Below are 23405 nucleotides of genomic sequence, written 5' to 3' on the forward strand. Positions count from 1 at the left end.
ATAGCTCTCAGTAAGTTTTCCTTAATCACCCAAAAGTAAGGATACGATTAGTTTTGATTTCCAGGTTTCATTTCTTTCTTTTTTATTTATTTTACTAGAGGCCCGGTGCACGGATTCTTGCACCGGTGGGGTCCCTCGGCCTGGCCTACGGGATCGGGCTGAAACTGGCAGTCCGACATCCCCCAAGGGGTCCCGGATTGTGAGAGGGCGCAGGCCAGGCTGAGGGACTCCACCTGTGCACCAGACCTCTAGTATGCATGAGATCTTCAGTTAATCTCTTCCCGCCCTCTCCCCCCTTCCCTCTGAGATTCATCAGTCTGTTCCAGGTTTCCATGCCTGTGCATTGAGCTTCTTCCCCCTGGTGGTCAGTGTGCGTCATAGCCACCAGTCGAACTGTCAGTTAGGATTTTATATATATAGATTAGTTTCAGGGGATGAGGAGATAGAAACATCAATAATGAATCATTGATTGGCTGCCTCCTGCATCCCCCCTACTGGGTGGGGATCAAGCCCAAAACCCGGTCATGTGCCCTGACCATTGTCAAACCCAGGATGACGCTCTTATCCACTGAGCCAAACTGGCTAGGGCTCATTTTTTTTTTCTTTAAGAAAACTGCACTGCCTTTCTGCTTTATAAATGTGTATGTGAACACTGACAAGGTGGACATAAGGAAAACTATAAGCTACAAAATCAAAGAGCAGCATTAATGAGACGATGGGTGTGATGTCAGGTGTCAGCCCACTGTAACTCCACAGCACAATGACCACATATTACATTTGAAGGGCACCAATCAAGTAAAAATGGCCCGACTGGAAGATTCAATCAGACCCCAAAAATCTGCTTTGAAAAACCACTCTGTATATGAAGGGATTCATTGCTTTGGTTCTCTGCATTAAGATGTCATGAAAGGATCAAATAGAAACATGTGAAGTCATTGTTCATTTATTCATTAATATGTCAAATTCAGTTTTCTATACACTACAGTGTTTATTCCATTTTCTGTACTATTAGACATACATATTTAAAAAAATATTTAACTTATTTTTATGAAGAAATTAAATATTTTATGGGGGAAAAATCCTTTTATTTATTGTTCTCTAGCAACAACCCTGAAACAAGTTTCATCCAACTCAACTCATTTAAATACCTTTGCTCCATGGCAATTTGTTTAAAGATCTAGTTTAGTTTACACAATTCTATTCTACATAACACTGTTTTACCCTGTTACATAGCATATAATTAAAGAACATTTTTGTAATTAACATGTTTCTTTTGATATAATACAGAACAAGTTTTTCCCATATCCCGCAAGCACTCAAATATATTAAAAAGGTATCCTTCTTAAAAGGCACACACATTTACAGGTTCAAATCTTTATTGTTTTAAAATTCTACATGTCTTTTACAATACAATATTTTGTTATTTAAATGACCTCTAAACGGTTAATGTACAATGAATATGTTTTTTCTGAAACTGAACCATGAATTATAATTTCATCAATATAATTATTCTTAACAGAATAATAAAGAAGTTGGGAAGGTTTCCGTGCTGCATTTAAAGTGTCAACAGCACAGACGCTTCCCTTTAGAACCCAGGCGACCGATCTGTTGAAAGTGCTTTTAAAGACTGATAATTATGGCTGATCTTAAAAATCAATCAATCAAATTGAGTTCCTTTTTGTTTTGAAACATCAAAGGGCATTAAAAAAATAAATGAAACAATTTGCTTTAGTAATCTACAGAGGCAAACTCAAAATTATGATTATCTGCATGCAATAACACTCCTCTTTCTTTAAATAGTTTTGAAGAATTTATACATTTTATAAAGAATGTGTTCAGAGTGCAAGTTTTTGATACTGATTTCACAAAAGGACAAATGCTGGTAATAACAACTAACATTTACTATCTATGTTCAAGCTAATGTATATGTAACAGGCAATTAATATGGCTAATCATAAGCCACAATGCACAGGGTATGCCCTTTGAGAAATGAACTAGTTTGGTCCGCATTTCGTTTGGATAAAAACAAAACCAAAACCAAAACCATTTTAATTCAGCCAAATGTCTTATTAAGTTTATTGTTCTAAAGGGTATGTAGCCAGTTAAAAAGTAAATGATGTACACCAATGAAGCATATTGTCACGCTGACTTTTGTATAAAAAGATGGCTTGCTGTTTTTGGAGTGATGAATGAACACTGTAGGATAAATCAGGAAAATGTCACAGAATGTATTAATTTCTTCCACGTTATACTTTCTTATTCCACGACACAGCTTTCACTCTGTAAAACTTTGTTCCCAAAGGAACTTTAAATCTGTTTTGTGCCTAAGAAGAAAAGAAACCAAATGACACAGGTACCATCATATCATACTACTCAATGCTAGAGTATTGGGGGGAGGGGAGGAGAAGGGCTCTTTGTCAAACTACACAAGATCTTCACTTCACCAGTATATAAAAATATACTGAGCCACTAATATTGATGGGAGAATATAGTACAAAGTGAGCTGTAAGTCCTTAGAGTATCAAAGAAACTCCAATACTACACAGTTTAAGTTCTGTAAGCTTTTTGGAGCAAAGGGGCCCAAAATTACAGAGTTAGGAAATATGCTCACTAGATTTCACTAATTGTACTGTACTGGCATTGCTAACATGACAGTCAGGTGCATTTCAGCCATCAGTATTGTACTTCAATGGGAGCAGAGTATGAAAATAAATAAAATACCAACTCTATTTATAAATAGATTCGCTTTTAATCAGCAGTTAGGTTCCCATTAAAGGTCTCACTCAAGAGAGCAAAAAGACCAAGACAGCACTATTCAAGATTTCTATATAAAGTAGTATAGGAATCCTATAGAATAAAGGGGTAATATGCAAATTAACGCTCATGCCCTCACAAGATGGCTGCCTATGACCAGGCTGGCAGGGGGTTAGTGAGGGACGACCAAACAACTGAACAAGCAGGCTGCGTGGGGTGACCAGGCTGGCGGGGGGGGGGGGTGGCCGAAACGCGTGACCAGGCCAGCAGGGGGGGGCAGTTAGGGGCGACCAGGCCGGCAGAGGGGGCAGTTAGGGGCGACCAGGCAGGCAGGCAGGTGAGCGATTAGAAGCCAGCGGTCCAGGATTGTGAGAGGGTGCAGGCTGGGCTAGGCGACCCCTCCCCCGCCATGCACAAATTTCATGCACCAGGCCTCTAGTTTTCTACATCATTCCTAAGTTTATAACATATGATATATTTTTTACCTTTTTGGCTTGACAGTATTCCTTTTCCATTACTTTTCCAAGAACCCAGGGTCTTCTAGATACACCTGAAGCTATTAAATCAAGAGATTAGTTTCTTTTTAAAAGTGCAGTTATAATTATCATCAAATATAACTGTCAGAATCAAAACAGACTAATGCAAGATTACTGAAATCACAAAAATGTGTAACAATTTTCAAAACAACACTGAATTCAGTCTACTTTTCAACCAGAAATTTTATTTTATTTACTCATTAAATATAGGTGGTAAGTCAAATTATAGAACTAATGAAGTTAAAGATATACAAATAATCTAAGTATAAATTATAAACAAATCTAGAAATTCTCTAAATTAGCTCAACAGTGCCATCTACTGAAAGTGCTAAATGACCTTTTCCATTCTGAAAATAGGCAAAGTTATGCAGACAAAACTTATTTTCTTGATTCTAAGAAAAGCCCTGCTTTTTGAGAGGCACTGCTTTTAACACCAATACTCAGGGGCAGGAACCGCACCTTCCTCCTGTCTGTATCCACAGAGCATGGAAGGGGTGGACACAGTCAGTGCACAATAAATAACTGACAAGTCTTCAAGGGTAGTGCTTGAGCAAAGGGGACGTGGAAAATGTGGGAGGAGACGGAATGAAAAGGCTTGCCCTCACAAACTAATACTCATTCTCTTTAAATTCATCAGAAATTCTCATAAAAAGTTGATTCCAAAAGTTCTTTGGCCAATAAATTATGTTTTAATAAGCCTTTGAGATTCCCAAGAGAAGCCAAAATTAATTTGTATGCCATAAATATAAATAAATAAAAGATATCCTGAAAAACCATCAGAAATGTACATTCCTAGCGACTATCACATAATAGAGACAGAGAAGCCCCTGGACCACAGGATGTGAAAAATACTCTAAATGCTGTAATACAGCATTTCAGATAATCCGTTTATGAAGACTCATTCTAAAATGAAATGCTGATGTTTTATGTATGAGGACTAAGAAGTCCCCACTGTCTCAGGCACACAAACACTCTGCTAGTCCACACATCCCTAGGACAGAGGCACAGAGATACTATATCCTCTGCTCTTTAATCCTCACCCCCCCAAAAAAGAAAACAGAGGTGGGGGAGGGTGTAAGGAGGATGTGGAGTACCATGGTAAATTAAGACTACTGCCCTAGCCCAGTGGTCGGCAAACTCGTTAGTCAACAGAGCCAAATATCAACAGTACAACGATTGAAATTTCTTTTGAGAGCCGAAAACAGACTTCTGCGCATGGGCCACGAAGTTTCAATTGCACTGTACGTGCGGCGCCCGCACGTGGTATTTTGTGGAAGAGTCACACTCAAGGGGCCAAAGAGCCGCATGTGGCTCGCGAGCCGCAGTTTGCCGACCACTGCCCTAGCCAGTTTGGCTCAGTGGATAGAACGTCGGCCTGTGGACTGAAGGGTCCCAGGTTCAATTCCAGTCAAGGGCATATGCCCAGCTTGCAGGCTTGATCCCTAGTAGGTGGCATGTAGGAGGCAGCCAATCAATGATTCTCTCTCATCACTGATGTTTCTATGTCTTTCTCCCTCTCCCTTCCTCTCTAAAATCAATAAAAAATATATTTTTTAAAAAAGACTGTTAAATAAATTATTTTCTGCAAGACTTGAGTGCCTTAAAAATGATAATGTGCACTGTGAATCTGAGTATACAGTGTTTACAAAATTAAAAACTGAATTCCCTTCCTATCCTTAGGACATGCACAAAGAAAATACTTAAAGAAAATTATATGATATAATTCGCCTCATATGGTTCTGGAAACAAAAATGTGCACACAAAACATTGTATATATTTTTGTGTTTGTATATTTAGACATATACATATAGAAATAATAGAAATGGGGCCAAATGTTAATAGAAGGTGAACATGAGTAAAGGTATATCGTGGGGTGTTTTTTTTGCACTATACTTATTATGCTATTTTATGATAAATTTAAATTTTTTTCAAATGAAAAGCTTAAACAAATAAAAAAAAAACTACAAAAAAAATCACAGAAGAAAATATCAAGCTCATTGTTTTCAAGGTACAAAGCCCAGTCATTTCTCATGGTTACATGAAAAATGCACATATTTATGGACATTCTATGTAACCCACCACCAACAGCCACCAGAGAGTGATTGTGATGTTGGCCTATTTCAGAAATTGGTATTTGATCAGGTTATCATTCCAAATAGAAACAGCAATCTAAGTACACATACATTCTTGTTTTTCTATTTAGGTGAAGTATCCCAGGGTATCATCCTGTGTTTTTTTAATTCTTCCAAGTAATAGAAAAAATGGAGAAGTAATAGGGCATAAAGGGAGGACCCCTTCCCTGATCACGGTGCCTAGCACTCTACAGATCTGTGTGTGTCCTCTTCAGCCTAATTACATGCTCTCCCTCTGCGGCCAGCTGGGGATGAAGATGAGAAGAGACCCAGCTTGCCTGAGGCTCCTGCTCGTTGAATGATTACCTTACCGCTGTTCCATGAGACTAACGCTGAAAAAGTTTTCCTTCTAAACGGAGAATACTTTTCTCCACAGGCTTTTCAAATACAAAAATCATGGTCCACTAATGAGTGCATATCCAGAAACAGTTAAAACCATAGGCAGAACTAGTGCAGAATGTGAACTCTTTGTCCTAACACAATTGCATCTAAAATTTTATATCCATTAACTCTAGGGGGGCAGAAAAAATGCAAATATAAACAAATGAGAGAACAGGAATAGCTATGAAGAGGAATGCAGCCAAGCAGCAGGCTGACATACAGAAACACAGACAATGGTTTTCACAAATCAAACAAAAGCCTGTCTTAAGGACTGGGAACAGAAGGAACTAGACCTGAGGACAAGTACCACCCATCATTAAAAATCAGTGTGAGAGGCAGTGGAATAGGATACATGTACATTCTTTTCCCTCCCTAAATGGATTGATAACTAGATTGGACTGGCAAGAAAATTGCTTCTTAATATTGGTCAGTATAGTGATAGCAGGTCACTGGAAAAATAATCCCCTGACCATTCATCAGCTTTCTCTTATTTTGAGGAAGGAAAATATGTACTAGATAAAATGTGGGGGAAGGGGAGAGGGATGGACAGGACACAAAACAGCTTGTGGCAGCAAAGAGCTATTTATTTTGAGCCTGATTCGGGGCCAGACTATTAAGTAGTATAGAAATTATTTTAGAAGATTTATACCTGACTGTTGAAAATAGTTCAGTACATCAGCCTCAGAAATAGATACATCTCATAATTACTAAAGCCTTCAGCAAAACTGCAAATTATTTAAATTTGGTAGATAATTTTAAAAAATAATAGATAATAGACATTATAATTTAATATATTTTAAAACTTATTTTTGCCTTTAAAAATGTTTAAGAATTGACATTTTAATAAAAAATAAAGTAGAAACACAGGATGATAAAAAAGCCAGAAAAGACATTTTATAATCTGCCAAAAAAAGGTAATGTTATTAACAAGCATGTAAGCTTAAATAGATTGTACTTATATAAGAATTATGACAATTTAATTCTGCTACTTCTAGGATATGAGATATCTGGCCCAATTGCAATAACTATGTTGATTTAAAATTGTCAGTAGAATCCGGGAAATTAACCTGGATACTGCAGATTTTATAAACAAACAGATTCCGACATATTTAGACAGGAAATAAAAATCTGTAATATACTCTCTCCATTACAGGTTTTATTATTTTAGTTATGGATGTGACACTTACCACCCTCACCTGGTTTGAGATCCAGGGCAGGCAAAGACTCTGAATGCAGAAAATATAAGGTTGGACTAACAGTAAATAATACATAATTGTCGTGGCGCTCGTCTAGGATAATGAGTACCAAATCTCCCACCTGAAAACTAAATAAAGGAATGTCATTATCGACCTGACAAGTTACTATCGCCCTCTCCTGAAAACTTTAAGTATATATTCTGCAATGTTCAACTATATATTAAAATATCACAAATGCAATATAATTTTCACATTTACTATGTGATATATATATATCCTTATATATATATCCTTATATATATCCTTATATATATATCCTATATACTAAAAGCCTAATATGCTAAGTGTCTGGTCGTCCATTCAACCAATCAAAGCATAATATGCTAATGATATGCTAAGGCCGCTGAACCGCTAGCTATGACGTGCACTGACCACCAGGGGGCAGACGCTCCAACCGGTAGGTTAGCTTGCTGCTGGGGTCCGGCCAATTGGGACTGAGCAAGATAGGCTGGACATGCCCTGCAGCCCTCCCGCAGTCCCTCCCCAGCTGGCCAACCTCCCACATCCCTCCCGGCCCTGAATGTGCACCGGTGGGGTCCCTTGGCCTGGGCTGCAACCTCTCACAATCTGGGACCCCTTGGGGGATGTCAGAGAGCTGGTTTCAGCCCGAAGGCGGAACGACCGGTCACTATGATGCGCACTGACCACAGGGGGAGCGCCGCTGAGCCAGAAGCCAGGCTCACAGCTGGCAAACGCAGCGGTGGTGGCGGGAGCAGAGAGCGGGTTTAAGTCGGCAGTCAGACATTCCCCGAGGGCTTCCGAACTGCAAGAGGGTGCAGGCCAGGCTGAGAGAACCCCACCCCCGAGTGCACGAATTTCGTGCAAGGAGCTTGGCCCTCGCGGCCCCAGCTGGTCATCCGAAAAGACATCCAGAAGGTCATTCAGCTGTTTGGTCTAATTATCATATTAGCTCTTTATTATATAGTACTAGAGGCCCTATGTACATGAAAATTCATGCACTGGACGGGGGGTGGTCCCTCAGCCTGGCCTGCCCCCTCTCACAGACCGGGAGCCCTCAGGGGCGGGAGGCGACCCAGCAATCAGGGGAAGGTGACGCCCCCATCAAACTTCTGCTGCTGTCACTGCCGGCAGCACAAGCCTCAGGCGGCCCTGGGAAGCTGGGCACCCACCATCCGAGGCTTGCCTATGCCTCAGGCCAGCCCTGGGCAGCTGAGGGGCTGAGGGGACTGGGCGCCGCCATCTTGTGGCTATGGGTGCCGCCATCTTTGAGGGTGTGACAGTCAATTAGCATATTCCCTCTTGATTAGATAGGGTATGTGTATATATCCTATCTAATAAAGGAGTAATATGCAAATTGACCATCACTCCAACACAAGATGGCTGCCCCCATGTGGACACAAGATGGCCGCCACAAGATGGCCAGCAGGGGAGGGCAGTTGGGAGGAATCAGGCCTACAGGGGAGGGCAGTTAGGGGTGACCCGGCCAGCAGAGGAGGGAAGTTGGGGGTGACCAGGCCTGTAGGGAAGGAAAGTTGGGGGGGACCCAGGCCTGCAGGGGAGAGCAGTTGGGGGGACCAGGCCTGCAGGGGAGGGCAGTTAGGGGTGACCAGGTCTTCAGGGGAGGGCAGTTAGGGGTGATCAGGCCTGCAGGGGAGGGCAGTTAGGGGCAATCAGGGTGGCAGGGGAGCAGTTAGGCATCAATCAGGCTGGCAAGGGAGTGGTTAGGGGGTGATCAGGCTGGCAGGCAGAAGCAGTTAGGGGCAATCAGGAAGGCAGGCAGGCGAGCAGTTGGGAGCCAGCAGTCCTGGATTGAGAGAGGGATGTCCGACTGCCCTCGAGGGGTCCCAGATTGGAGAGGGTGCAGGCTGGGCTGAGGGACACACACCCCCGTGCACGAATTTCGGGTAACATATATATATACATACATATATATATATATATATATATATATACATACATATATATATATATACATATATATATATATATATATATATATATATATATATGTATATATATATATATATATATTACCCTATCCAGCACCTAATTGGAGTGCTGGTCATTTATATAAGATGTCCAAAGTATGATGCCAGCGACTGTCAGAAACCGAAAGTTTTAAAAAATGAAAATTGTAATATTATCTATTGTTTAAAGAACAAAAACAAAAAATGGCGGGGGGAGAAGTCCACGACAGTTCATCTAGTCATAGGAAGAAGGCATTCTTCCTAACCTTTCATTTTACAACAAGAAACACAAATTCAGAGGGAGCAACAGTTATAGTCTCGGTTGCAAGAAGATCACTGTATGCTAGTCTCCATTTCTAAGAATAGTGCTCTTCAATTTGTAAAAGCCAACTGAGCTAGTGTCTTGTTGATAATCAGGTTTAAACAACGGAAATTACTAATTTTGGGTCAAGTGAGCAAGTAAACAAAGCAATGGTACCATTTGTCAACATGCTGTGAGTGGTGTCTGTTTCCGCAGAGTCTTTTTTAGAAATGTTCAAAGTATCAAGAGCCACTCAGAGTTATTCTCAGATTCCTTAGTTGTCAAAATAATTTAATTTAGTGGGTCCTACACCTAATAAACCATCAAAATCACAGAGGAAGCTTTTAAATGACAACAGTCATTTATTCATTAGTTATTTACTGTGCAAATATCTGTTGTCTACCTAACAAGATATGAAGGTAGTGCTTTGGCTAAACACCAGAAGATAAGTTGTAAAAGGTAGACAGGTGAGGCTCTGGGCAGTTTGGTGCCATGGTTAGAGTGTTGGCCCACCAACCAAAGAGCCCCAGGTTCAATTCCCAGTCAAGGGCATATACCTCAGCTACAGGTTCAATCCCTAGCAATCCCTGGATCAGTAGGGCGGATCACAAGCAGGAAGCAACCAATTAATGTGTCTCTCTCTCCTCTCTCTTCCCCTTCCCCCTCCTTCCACTCTCTCTAAATATCCTCACACCTGGGGTGAGGATTTTTTTTAAAAAGACAGGGCGCTCTGAGGAAGTGTTTTCTTTCTTTTTTTTAAAGTTCATCTCTCTCTGCTGGCAGGTAAAGTCAGATACCACCCTTTCATATCACTGAGAAAGGTAATTAAAGCTCTAATAGGAGACATTCCTAATTCAATAATAATGTTACAAGAAATAATCATTTAGAAAAACCTTACTTTAAAAAGATACATACTGAGTGGCCAGATTATTATGATCTCTGAATACATAATAATCTGGCCACTCAGTGTATATCCTATATAATAAAAGGCTAATATGCAAATTGTCCCCTCAACCAGGAGTTTGACCAGCAGACAGGCTGGCCAACCGCCCATGTCCCCTCCCCCTGGCCAGGCTGGCCAGACGCCACCCATGCATGAATTCATGCATTGGGCCTCTAAAATATATCTACACTAATAAAAGAGAAATATGCAAATTGACTGTCACTTTGTGGCGCCCACCAGCCAATCAGGAGTGAGCATGCAAATTACCGGACAAAGATGGCAACAGCCCTGCCCCCCCAGCCTCTCCGGGCCTCTGGGCAGCATGCATGCAGGCATGGAGCAGCCGGGCAGGGTGGGACACCTGCTATGAGGGAGAGGGTGGGAGGCAGAGGGAGTTACAGGAGCAGCACTATGGCTGGAGCGAAGACTGAAGGCTCCGGCCGGAACAAAGATGGAAGGCAGCAGCCAGAGCCAATGGCCTTGGTTCCGGGTGCCGGAGGAAAACCGGTGCCGGCGGAAAACCGGTGCCAGCAGCCAGGGGAAGGAAGGTCTATTGCATGAATCTTTGTGCAATGGGCCTCTAGTATATATATATGCACACACATACATACATACATACATACATACACTGAGTGGCCAGACTATTATGCGTTCAGAGATCATAATAATCTGGCCACTCAGTGTATATTTTTATTGATTTCAGAGAGGAAGGGAGAGGGAGAGAGAGAAATAGAAACATCAATCATGAGAGAGAACCATTGATCGGCTGCCTCCTGCATGTCCCACACTGGGGATCAAGCCCACATCCCAGGCATGTGTGCTCTGACTGAGAATCGAACCTGTGACCTCTTGGTTCATAGGTTGATGCTCAACCACTGAGCCACACCAGCTGCGTGAAAAACCATGCTTTTTAATAAAATTTTTTCACCACCAATACAATTCAAAATTATTCAGTTCAGTAAAATATTTTGCACAGAAAAAAAACCCACAAAATATAAATAAAATACTTACTCTCTAATAGCTATCTTTTCAGAATGCCTTGAGGATACTGAAGACATGCTCTGAGACATCTAAAAACAACAACAAAAAAATAAACAATTCATAAAGCTTATACAATTAAAGCCTGACAGTTATTAGGTCCTATTGCGAAAATTTTGTTCAATGTTATACACATTGTCTCTGTCCCAGCTTTTAACCCTTTGAACTCGCTTGCTTTTTTCATACGAGCTGCTACCGATGCTAACCGTGTTGAGTCACTCGACATCCGAGTGCAAAAGGTTAAGAGTCAAAGTTTATATGGTTCATATTAACATAATTCTTTTCCTTCAACTATTACTTTCAGTGGACAAATTTACCTACATTTTTACTTTTTATTATTTTCTGAATCCAATTTGGCTGGATTAAAAACAATACAGAATTACATCTTGTTTTTTTAATATATTTTATTTATTTTTTTACAGAGAGGAAGGGAGAGGGATAGTTAGAAACATTGATGAGAAAGAAACATCGATCAGCTGTCTCCTGCACACTCCCCACTGGGGCTGTGTCCGCAACCAAGGTACATGCCCTTGACTGGAATTGACCCTGGACCCTTTGGTCCGCAGGCCGATGCTCTATCCACTGAGCCAAACCAGTCAGGGCTAGAATTACATTTTATTTACAATTACATACCTAATCTTAAAAATTTCACAGGGAAAGAGATTGACATGTATACTTCCCAAGCAGAGTGGGCCCAAACCCTGATTATACAAATCAACAAAAGATGAATAGATCTCTCTTTGTTTATTAAGTTTAATTTTGATGCTCAGAATTTCTTCCATTTCCCTCTGAACACTATCTTGAATAATTCAGGGTCTCAATTAGTGTTTAAAAATAAAAGAGAAAGAAAAAACTACAACAATAATGACTAGAAAAGCCTAAAATTGTATAGCAACTGATTATCATAATCATCCAAATGGTCTTTATGCTGCTAATAAAGATAAGTTTGACCATCCATTTTCAGAACACACGCAACTTTATTTAGATTTTTTAAAAAGATTAAGTTTTCAATAAATTTGTTAAAATAAGGACTTGGATCAATTAAGAAGAAAAAACTTACCAGTCTTTGATTTAACCGCTTGTTTTCTTCTTCTTTTAATTGTAATGTCTGCAGGGGGAAATAAGAGAGGCCTGTGGTTTGGTTTATCCTTGTACCTACTCAAATCTAAACATGATGGACAAAGCTTTTTAAACTTGATCACTTTCGGTTCCCGTACAAAAGTTAGTGGGAAATGTTTATTTATAGATCCTTTTCCACTGTTTTAATTATTTACTGGATTAAAAAATAATAAGAACATTTTTAGTATATATACCTAACCCAACAATTCTAAAAGTTTAATGTGCATTAAAATCATATCACTTGTGGAACTTTTAAGTATGCAGTAAATATCTGAGATCTATCCCCAAAGACTCTGCGAGTATGTCTGTCGTAAGAAGAGGTATTTGCATATATCCCAGTTGATTCTGAAATGTGATCATGCAACACTTCAATAGCAGCAAGAACAACAACAAATGCAGGTTAGAACCAAAGCTGAACAATTTTTACTAGGTTCTTATAAGCTTGTAAAGAGAAAAAAATAATAATTTTTTTATTTTTTTTTTGCTGAAAATCTTAAAAACCAACGGAATGAGAAGTGCTCTATAAAACAACTAGGAGAAAACGACTTATTGCCAATGTTCATTTCAATTAATCTCCATTAAAGAAAACAACTTTTCTTCATCATTCACATTTTTTTTGCCCAATCAAGGGAAGTATTCAATGCTTTGTTTTTGAAATATTTATGTTTTAATGAATTCTGAGCTATTGAATAAAACTATTATTGTACATAGTTATTTTATAAAGACCACTAACCTTTTTCTCTAATATAGACTTCATTTATTGGAAACATATGACAAATACAGTCTTGAAATAATATTGCCAATTGTTAAGCCACTTTTCAAAATATTAACTACAAAAATAACCATTAAAAAAAGATCTGCCCCAGCCAGCATGGCTCAGTGGTTGAACATCAACCTATGAACGAGGAGGTCACATTTCGATTCCCAGGAGGGCACATGACTGAGTTGGGGGCTCAATCCCCAGTGTGGGGTGTGTAGGAGACAGCCAATCAATGATTCTCTCTCATCATTGATGTTTCTGTCTTTCTCTCCCTCTCCCTTCCTCTCTGAAATCAAGTATATATTTTTTAAAAAGATCTAATTTATAAACAGGGCATGTTTTCAGCATAAGACATATTTAACTGCATCCACATAATGAACATATCAAATATTACAGTTAAAGAAAATAATTTACTTACTCGTTCTAATAGCATTATCCTCTGTTTTTCTTCAGATAGCATATGGATGTTTTCTCTAAGAGACAATAAATTACTTTAGTTTAAGTCTAAAAATTCTGGACTTCACATTCTTCAAAAGTATTTTAGAAATTTAACTATTACTACAAAGCACTTTAAAATTTAAGGGTCTGAACTAAACTGTAGAAAGCATCCTGTTTAAGTTACGGTACATTTCAATGGTGCACATTCTTTGTAGCAAAGCTCCTGAAATTAGACCTGTAAACCTTTTGAAATTATAAGCAAAACATTGGTTTATGCCTTTTCCTAGGATAATGTCTTTTATTTTATTATTTATTTCTTATTAATCCTCACCCGAAAATATTTTTCCATTGATATTTTAGAAAGAGTGGAAGGGAGGGGGAGAGACAGAGAGAAACATTGAAGTGAGAAAAACACATTGATTGGTAGCACGCCCCCAACCAGGGCCCGGGTGCAAGCCTGCAACCAAGATATATGCCCTTGACTGGAATCAAACCCGGGACCTTTCAGTCCACAGGCCAATTTTTTTAGGAATCTCCATACTGTTTTTCCATAGTGGCTGCACCAATCTGTAATCCCACCAACAATGTCTGAGGGTTCCCTTTTCTCCACATCCTTGCCAGCACTTGTTTCATTAATGTGAGCCATTCTGACAGATGTGAGCTGACTTAACAACCAAAAAATAAACAATCCAAATAAAAAATGGGCAGAGGACCTGAATAGCCATATCTCCAAAGAGGACATACACATGGCCAATAGGCTTTTATTATATAGGATATGTACTTAATTTTCGTAACTGTGTTTCTATTGCTTTATTTTTTTACTTTTTGCTGAGAGGAAGAAGTGTCCTACCCTAAATATGTCTATAAAATGTTCTCATTTTACTCCCTAGCTGGTTTGGCTCAGTGGATAGAGAGTCAGCCTGCAAACCGAAGGGTACTGGGTTCAATTCCGGCCAAGGGCACATCCTTGGTTGCAGGCTCTTCCCCTGCCCTGGACCTGGTCAACGCTTATGCAGGAGGTGACCAATAGATGTTTCTCTCACATCGATATTTCTCTCCGTCTTTCCCTCTCTTAAAAATCAATGGAAAAATATCCTCGGGTGAGGGTAAAAATAATAATAAAGAGTTTTCATTTTAGCCCTGCTGGTGTGGCTCAGTGGTTGAGTGTTGACCTATGAACCAAGAGCTAACAGTTCGATTCCCTGTCAGGGCATATGCCTGGGTTGTGGGCTCAATCCCCAGTGTGGGTCATGTGGGAGGCAGCCAATCAATGGTTCTCTCTCATCATTGATGTTTCTATCTCTGTCTCCCCCTTTCTTCCTCTCTGAAATCAAATAAAAATATGTATTTTCTAAAAGTTCCATTTGAGTTTTAATCACATTTAATTCAGTCCCATTTTAAAGCACCTGTAAGTTAACAACTGTTTGTTGTGAACGGTGTCTCTATGTATAAAATTTCCTATTTAACTTTTCTAAACCATTACCTTTATGTGGCTTATATGTTTTTTCATTATTTGCCCTATGTATCTTTCTCAGTTGCATTAAATCAAATGTTCGGTATTAATTTTTCTTTAGATGCTTTTTTTTTTTGTTCATCGAATGCAGTTGAATGCTTTCTTTCCAGACAGGTTTTGTAGAGAGGCTGATTTTTTCACATACATTTGGACTTGTTTCTGTCATTTATGTTTTCTAATGCCATAGTCTCTATATATGTTTATGCTTCCTGTTTTCAAATTACACTTATTTGTTCTATTTTTGACATACATTCTTAAGCCTCATACCTTTCCAGGTCTCAAGGTTAACCAGCTTCTAGTCCCTTCTTTTGAACTAAACAGAGACCTACATTCATTTTTACTTTTCAAAAGACTCCTCTGCCTTTCCCCAATACACCCTCACCAAAATGAATATATTCACTATTAGAGTAATGCCTTTTCCTCCTAGGTTATGTGTCTCAAAGTTCAAATACTCCTGTAAGTAAGAATAGCTTAATACTACTATAGCGACACTTATCCTGGCAGTCTATGAAAATATGCCAGAGTGATTCATAAGACACACAATCAGTCACATTAAAATATCTGTCATGTTTATAGCTTAAAGAATTAAAATGGCACAACTTTTAGACATATGAGCTAGCAACCAGTAGTGCTAAATATATTTCCTACCTCCAGAACTTTTAGTTCACACCAATGGCTTAAAAGCCTAATATCTGAGGCGGCTGAAAGGGGTGTACTTACTGTACGGACATCATGCTTGTCTCCATTGCCGAGTCCACTCTTCCTTCATCTTGTGTTTCGATGGCTGACTTCTCCGTTTCACCTGGGAGTTCAGGTGCACAAGCTCCATAAAGTTCTGGGGCTGTCGCTACATACGGTGAAGGTACAAAACTGCTACCACGCAGCTTACTGACTTCTTCCTCAAGTTTTTTCTTTTCTTCCAGCAAGCGAGCTCGATCTTCAGACAGGGACTCTATCAAATCTAAGGGGCACCCCATGTTGAATTAAGCATTACAGAATATTCTTAAATGATTTCTAATTTTAAAACGGAATTAAAAATCATACTACAAAACTTTACTAACCTTTATCTCGCTCTTGCTGCTGCATTGTACTTTTCAACTTGTCACTAAGATCATTAATTATGTTTTCTTTTCTCATTTTCTCTCTTGTTAAAACAGTGTTAAAATTGGTCTGGAAGACAAAATGATTAAGTACATAAATTGTCACCCTAACCAGTTTGGCTCAGTGGATAGAGCGTTGGCCTGTGGACTGAAAGATCCCAGGTTTGATTCCAGTCAAGGGCATGTACCTTGGTTGCAGGCACATCCCCAGTAAGGGGTGTGCAGGAGGCAGCTGATCGTTGTTTCTCTCTCATTGATGTTTCTAACTCTCTATCCCTCTCCCTTCCTCTCTGTAAAAAAAAAAAAAATCAATAAACTATATATTTTTTAAAAAATTGTCTGCATGTACATAGAAGCTAGGGCTAAAAAAAAATAACCTTGCAAATATTTTTGCATGTTACATTTATATGTGGGGAAAAAAGTGCAACATACAAATGTTTATTTTTTTAATGAAAATGCCATACTGTAGTAAATACAATGTTATTGTATTTCCCTGGTTCCATATTAAGATAATATTGTTCACATATTTGTCAGAGGAAAAGCAAAATTTGGGGAAAAGAAAATGATCAACAAATTAGCAAGTGCTATTTTACCTATTCTTTTAGTAATCTTCCTGCCTCTGGAAGCTTCCTGTCTTTAGCTAACTCTTGGTTAGCACAATAACATTTCAAGAGAGATTTTACCGCATCTCCATCTCTTATCTGAATATTTCAATTGCCACTGCACATCTGCTTTACGGCCAGACTTAATGGTCTGGCCCCCGGTTATCTCATAAACTTTACCACTCACTATTGATCAATATTAATAACTGAATCAGCAATGTTCAATAACAATCAACTGTAATCTACCAACAGCCTAACATGAATAAAAATTATAAAAAGTAAAAAAAAAAAAAAAATTTGTGCTGATGCAATTTAGAAAAATAAAACTTTAAAGATTATCATCTAAGTATAGTATAAACACTTTGATTTTGCAAAAGAACTTACCTGAGTTTTGAAAAGATTAAGAGATGTGCTTAAGATCACATAGGTAGTTAAGAAACTAGCAATAGCCCTAGCTGATCTGGCTCAATGGATAGAGTGTTGGCCTGCGGACTGAAGGGCCCCACGTTCGAGTCCAGTCAAGGGCACATGCCTGGGTTACTGGCTCAATCCCCAGTAGGGGGTGTGTAGGAGGCAGCCGATCAGTGATTCTCTCTCATCATTGATGTTTCTATCTCTCCCTCCCTCTCCCTTCCTCTCTGAAATCAATAAAAATATATATTTTTTAAAAATAACATTTAAATTAAAAAGTAAACTAGAAATATAATTCACATTTCCTAATTTGTAATCTAAGACTGTTTCATTTTGAAGCATCTGTCCATGTGACATAATGACTTGTAAAAAGAAAATGCTTTTCATCGTGAAGAAGGTATTTCATAAATATTAACATGGTCAATGTAGGAAAATCACTTCTAAGATATAAAACATTAGCTGCACAAAGAAATTATATTTTGTAATTTATGTTGCCCTTCTTTAACCTAAAATAATGAAATGGGGCAGGAGAACATACCTGCTGTTCAGCAATCAAAGATGTTCGAACATTTTGCATTTCTTCATTCTTTCTTTTCTCTTGTTCTTCAAGTTGTTCTAAAAACTTAGCTTTTTCTTCCTGAAGCTTTTCTTGAAGTTCAGCAACCAGGCTTGAAGAATCTTCTCTGGTAGATTCAATGGCAGAACTTGAAAATTAAATATAGTATTGCTTTTTTTCAAATTTGCAGATATAATCCCAAATATACCAAATACTATAACTAGCTGACATCAGAAAGGTTATATATCTTCAAATCTAACAGTGGTTACTATCATTATTCGCAAATAACATGACATTGTACACAGAAAACCCTAAAAACTCCACCAAAAAACTACTAGATTTAATAAAGGAATTCGGTAATATAGCAGGATACAAAATTAACTCCCAGAAATCTATGGCATTTTTGTTTACCAATAATGAACTCTGAAAGAGAAACTAAAAACAAAAACAATCCCATTTACTATTGCAACAAAAAAATTAAGATACTTAGGAGGTAAAAGACGTACTCAGAAAACTATAAGAAGTTGAAAAAAGAGATGGAGGAAGTTATAAACAAGTGGAAGAAAATAGCGTGTTCATGAATTGGTAGAATCAACATCATTAAAGTGTCCATACTTCCCAAAGCAATCTATAGATTCAATGCAATCCCTACTAAAATGTCAACAGCATATTTCACAGACCTAGAACAAATACTCCAAAAATTTATATGAATCCAAAAAAGACCCCAAATAGACACAGCAATCTTAAGAAAGAACAAAGCTGGAGGAATCACAAGACCAATATCAAGTTATACTACCAAACAGCCTGGTACTGTCACAGAACAGGCATATAGATCAATGGAAAAGAACAGAGAACCCAGAAATTGACCCAAGCCATTATGCTCAATATCTGACAAAGGAGGCAAGAGCATACAATGGAGTAAAAACAGTCTCTTCAATAAATGGTGTTGGGAAAATTGGGCAGATACATGCAAAAAAATGAAATTAGACCACCAACTTACACCAGACACAAAAATAAACTCAAAATGGATAAGAGATTTAAATAAAAGTCATGAAACCATAATAATCCTAGAAGAAACCATAGGCAGCAAAATCTCAGCCATCTCTCACAGCAATATCTTTACCAATACATCTTCTAGGGCAAAGGAAACAAAGGAGAAAATAAACAAATGGGACTACATCAAAATAAAAAGCTTCTGCACAGGAAAAGAAACCATCAACAAAATGAAAAGGAATCCCACTGTATGGGAGAACATATTTGGCAATGATACATCTGATAAGAGGTTAATTTCCAAAATATATAAGGAATTCATACTTAACAAAAAGACAAATAATCCAATTTAAAAATGGGCAAAGGACCTAAACAGACACTTCTCCAAAGTGACATACAGATGGCCAAGAGATATACGAAAAAATGCTCAAGTCACTGATCATCAGAGAGATAAAAAATTAGAACTCAAAAAAGCTGATACATCTGTTCAGTGGGATTTTCCATACTATTATACCCAGAACTTGAAATAAAGCATCTCTGATTGATAGTTCCCCCACCATTAATAAACTATGTATGTAGCAAAAGGTTGTATTATACTTATTTCTAGTAACTAGGAAAACCTCATTGAATACCAACTAGGTTGTCTTGATGCTTGTACGCTATCCTAAAAGAGAAATATGCAAATTGACCGTACCTTTGTGACACCCACAAGCCAATCAGGAGTATGCAAATTAATCCAATAAAGATGGCGGGTTAATTTGCATACTAAGACACCATGGTGACGACGCAGGCGTTCCGCACCCCAGCAGCTCTGGGCCTCTGGGCAGCGTGGGAAGGCAGAAAGGCGGCTCCAGGCCGGAGCAAAGGCAGTGCCAGCGGGCAGGGGAAGGAAGGCCCATTCTTGCACGAATCTTTGTGCATCGGGCCTCTAGTTAACTATATTTGATTTGGTCTAATAAACAATTGTTTGTCATGGGTTTTTGAAACTCTTCTTTTGAGATTAAAATTTAAAATTTTTATTTTGTTTTATTTTTTTAATTTAAAATTTTTATGTTCCATACTCTCCCAGATCTGTATCAACTATTCCTTAGAAGCATGACTATGAAGAGTATAGAGGTAGATTTTCAGATATATGGAAACTATACACATATAGTTTACATTCATTTTCTTTATACACAGGCATATAAGAAAGCCCCGTTTCTAAAGATCTGAAAAGAAAAAGCCCCTTTCCCAAAAATTCTCTAAATAATGTATACTATTGATTTAATTTTACTGGTTATATAGGAAAGTTATTTTAATTTTGCATTTCTTTAACCTCAAGTAGACTGAACAGCTATTCACATATAGGCTATTCATATTCTATTTTCTGTCTATTCATATCCTCCGCTCATTTATCTAATGAACTGTGCCCTTTTTAAAACTGACATGTGGCCCTGGGCAGTGTGGCTCACCAATTAGAGCATCAGTCTGGGCACTGAAGGGTTGTGGGTTCCATTACCAGCCAAGGGCACATATCTCTGTTGCACGTTCAATCCCTGGCCCTGGTTGGGCATGTGAGGGAGGTAACCAATCGGTGTCTCTCTTCTCTTCTCCTTCTCTCTCTTCTCTCTCTCTCTCTCTCTCTCTCTCTCTCTCTCTCTCTCTCTCTCTCTCTCTCTTTCTCTCTCTCCACACCCTCCCCTCCCCCGCTTCCTTCCATTTTAAGTATCAATGGAAAAAATATCGAATGAGGATTAACAAACAAAAAATTTGACTTATGAAAGTGTTCTTTCCTCTGCATAAAAGAGAAACTGAGAACTACATTATGTAGAATCCTCATCCCAGTAAGTTCTGGGAGGTTCAAGTTTGTCAACAAAAGATACCCATACAAAATCGAGTGCTAAAGAGAGTCTATGTTTCTCCAGAGATGGCTGTGTTCTGACATGTGGGCAACTTAAGATTCACAAGGGGTTTCTAAGCAAACTATCTGTATTGGTGTCTCAGTAGACAATTAGTAGAAGTCTCCTAAAAATTATAGGTTTCCTGCCCGAGCTGGTTTGGCTCAGTGGATGGAGTGTCGGCCTGCGGACTGAAGGGTCCCAGGTTCGATTCCAGTCAAAGGCACATGCCCGGGTTGTGGGCTCGATCCTCAGTGGGGGGCATGCAGAAGGCAGCCGATCAATGATTCTCTCTCATCATTGATGTTTCTCTCTCCCTCTCCCTTCCTCTCTGAAATCAATAAAGATGTATTTTTTAAAAATTGTAGGTTTCCTAATTAGCCAACACTTTGGTGCTTCAGATAACTTTGAACCTATAGACCTCCAGGATATTAGCTCCCTTACTCTTCCCTTCCACCACCCACCTCTCCCAAAGTTCATTAAGTTCTAATTCTAATATTAACTCCTTTAATCCTATATAATAAAAGGCTACTATGTAAATAGACTGAATGGCCGAACAACCAGAATTGAACTGTCACTATGACATGTGATGACCACCAGGGGGCGTGCGCAGAGCATGGCGGGCGTCGGGCGTGGCAGGATGGTGGAGCATGTGAGTGAGGGCACCAGACCAAGGCGGGGCACCCGTTACTGTCATCGGGGCAAGCCTCTGGTGGTTACTGAAAATTCTTTGTCCAGAGTGCTGTGGTCTCACCCGCTATTGGCGCTGGAGCCACCACTCGCACCGCAGCCAGTGTCAGAGCCACCGCTCACACCTGCTGCTGGCAACCGGTGCCGGTTTCAATCGCTCGACACCATCAGCGGGTGCGAGTGGCGGCTGCTGGCCCTGATCGCCCGAGGGCTTCTCTACTTCCCCCTGCTCCTGAGGGGCGACTGGGACAGCAGCCACCACTCGCACCAGCCAACCGCGCCAGCCCCACTCGCACCTGCTGCTGACACCAGTCCCAATCGCTCCACACCATCAGCGGACACCAGCGGGGCTGGTGCCATCAGCGCATTGGAGCAGCGGGAGTGGGAGCAGGGCTGCCGGCAAAGAGGTCCGGGGGCCATAGCAGGATAGGCTGAGACCCATCCCTGTGCCCACCACAGCCTCGCGGCCCACAGCTCCTTTCAAGGTACACAAATTCATGCACTGGGCCCCTAGTCTTGAAATATTTAAGAGGTTCTGGCCCTGGCCAGTATGGCTCAGTTGGCTGGAGTGTTATCCTATACACCGAAAGGTCATTGATTCAATTCCTAGTCAGGGCACATACCCAGATTGTGGTTCAATCCCTGGGCAGGTGCCAAAGGGAGGCAACCGAATGATGCTTCTCTCACATGGATGTCTCTCTCTCCCCCCCCCCCCTTTCCTCTCTCTCTAAAAGCAATAAAAAAGCAACAAAAACATATCTTCAGGTGAGGATTTAAAAAAATAAAATAGGTTTTATGTCTAAGCTCAATCCAGAGATAGATACAAATATAATTGTAGGGAAAAATAAACTCTAAAGATGGGAATCTGGAATTCTTTGATGTTTCGATCTGAAGGCAGTAATGACCTTACCACCAGTGCAAAATGGAACTTTGGTAGACCTGGGCATTCAAAGCAGAACCACTAACAACTGTAGTTGTCTGGGATCAAATGGCTAAAGGCAAGGTTTTGGAGATGTCCCAGTTGTCCCTCCAAATCCCACTAAGCCTCCCTTACCAGCAGCAGCCTTTCTCCCTTATTTGAGACTAGAGGCCCGGTGCACGCAATTCGTGCACTGGAGGGGGGGTTCTCCTCAGCCCAGCCTGCACCTTCTGGCAATCCGGGACCCCTTGGGGGATGTCCAACTGCAGGCTTAGACCCTATCCCCCTGCGGGATCGGGTCCAAACGGGCAGGCGGACTTCCCTCTCGCAATCCAGAACCGCTGGCTCCTAACCGCTCACCTGCCTGCCTGCCTGATCACCCCTAACCACTCTGCCTGCCTGCCTGATTGCCCCTAACCGCTCACCTGCCTGTCTGATCACCCCTCACCACCTCTGCCTGCCTGCCTGATCACCCCTCACCACCTCTGCCTGCCTGCCTGATCACCCCTAAGTGCTCACCTGCCTGCCTGATTGCCCCTAACCACCTCTGCCTCAGCCTCCGCCACCGCGGCTTCATCTGGAATGATGTCCGGAAGGTCGTTCAGCTTTCCATTCTAATTAGCATATTACGCTTTTATTATTATAGATTAGTGTCACCTTACCTGAGGTCCCCTTCTCAACAAGCTGATCATTCTCAACCTCTCCACCATTTCATTACTTCCAGACCCATTGCTACAGTCAAATTCCATGTTCCAAGAGAAGTTAAAGGAGGAACTGCAATTCCAAGAGGTTTCATTTATTTTGAAAGAAACATTGGAAATAGATCCAATAGGAGTTAGACAAACAAAATGTTTAAACAAGCCAAAATCATTTGTATAAATGTAATGACCAGAGATTCTAGATTAAATCTTACCTTTTAACAGTTCGCAAGGTTGGCTGCCTGAAACCTGGACCCAAAGGCCAATATTAAACAAAAATGAGAGGCCCAGATGAGATACGCTAGACCACAGGCCAGGTCTAACCTGCTATTACCTGTTTGGGTAAATAAAGTTCTGTTGGAACATAGTGAAACCCATTTATATTGTCTCACTCCCGTTTTGCTACAACAGTAAAGCTGAGTAGCTCAGATAGAGACCATCTGGCCCACAGAGCCTAAAACAT

At 40.0% G+C, this 23405-nt stretch overlaps 1 protein-coding gene across 3 annotated transcripts in view; it reads right to left on the minus strand.

Moving 5' to 3' along the window:
* Window positions 1–933: 933 nt before the first annotated feature.
* Window positions 934–23405, minus strand: part of RB1CC1 (RB1 inducible coiled-coil 1) — a 69656-nt gene continuing 47184 nt past the window's right edge. The window contains exons 16-24 of one of the 3 annotated variants that reach the window (XM_008143299.3): window positions 17751–17916; window positions 16161–16269; window positions 15820–16060; window positions 13567–13621; window positions 12330–12377; window positions 11243–11301; window positions 7000–7127; window positions 3240–3310; window positions 934–2324 (exon numbers count right to left, since the gene is read on the minus strand). In XM_008143299.3, coding sequence (XP_008141521.1) covers window positions 2247–2324; window positions 3240–3310; window positions 7000–7127; window positions 11243–11301; window positions 12330–12377; window positions 13567–13621; window positions 15820–16060; window positions 16161–16269; window positions 17751–17916 — 955 coding nt within the window. In that variant the 3' untranslated portion in view covers window positions 934–2246. Of the gene's footprint in view, window positions 2325–3239; window positions 3311–6990; window positions 7128–11242; window positions 11302–12329; window positions 12378–13566; window positions 13622–15819; window positions 16061–16160; window positions 16270–17750; window positions 17917–23405 lie in introns of all 3 variants that reach the window. The other 2 variants (XM_008143298.3, XR_003618131.2) reach the window with 2 other exon arrangements.

The sequence above is a fragment of the Eptesicus fuscus genome, chromosome 19 (assembly GCF_027574615.1).
Source record: "Eptesicus fuscus isolate TK198812 chromosome 19, DD_ASM_mEF_20220401, whole genome shotgun sequence".
Lineage (NCBI taxonomy): Eukaryota > Metazoa > Chordata > Mammalia > Chiroptera > Vespertilionidae > Eptesicus > Eptesicus fuscus.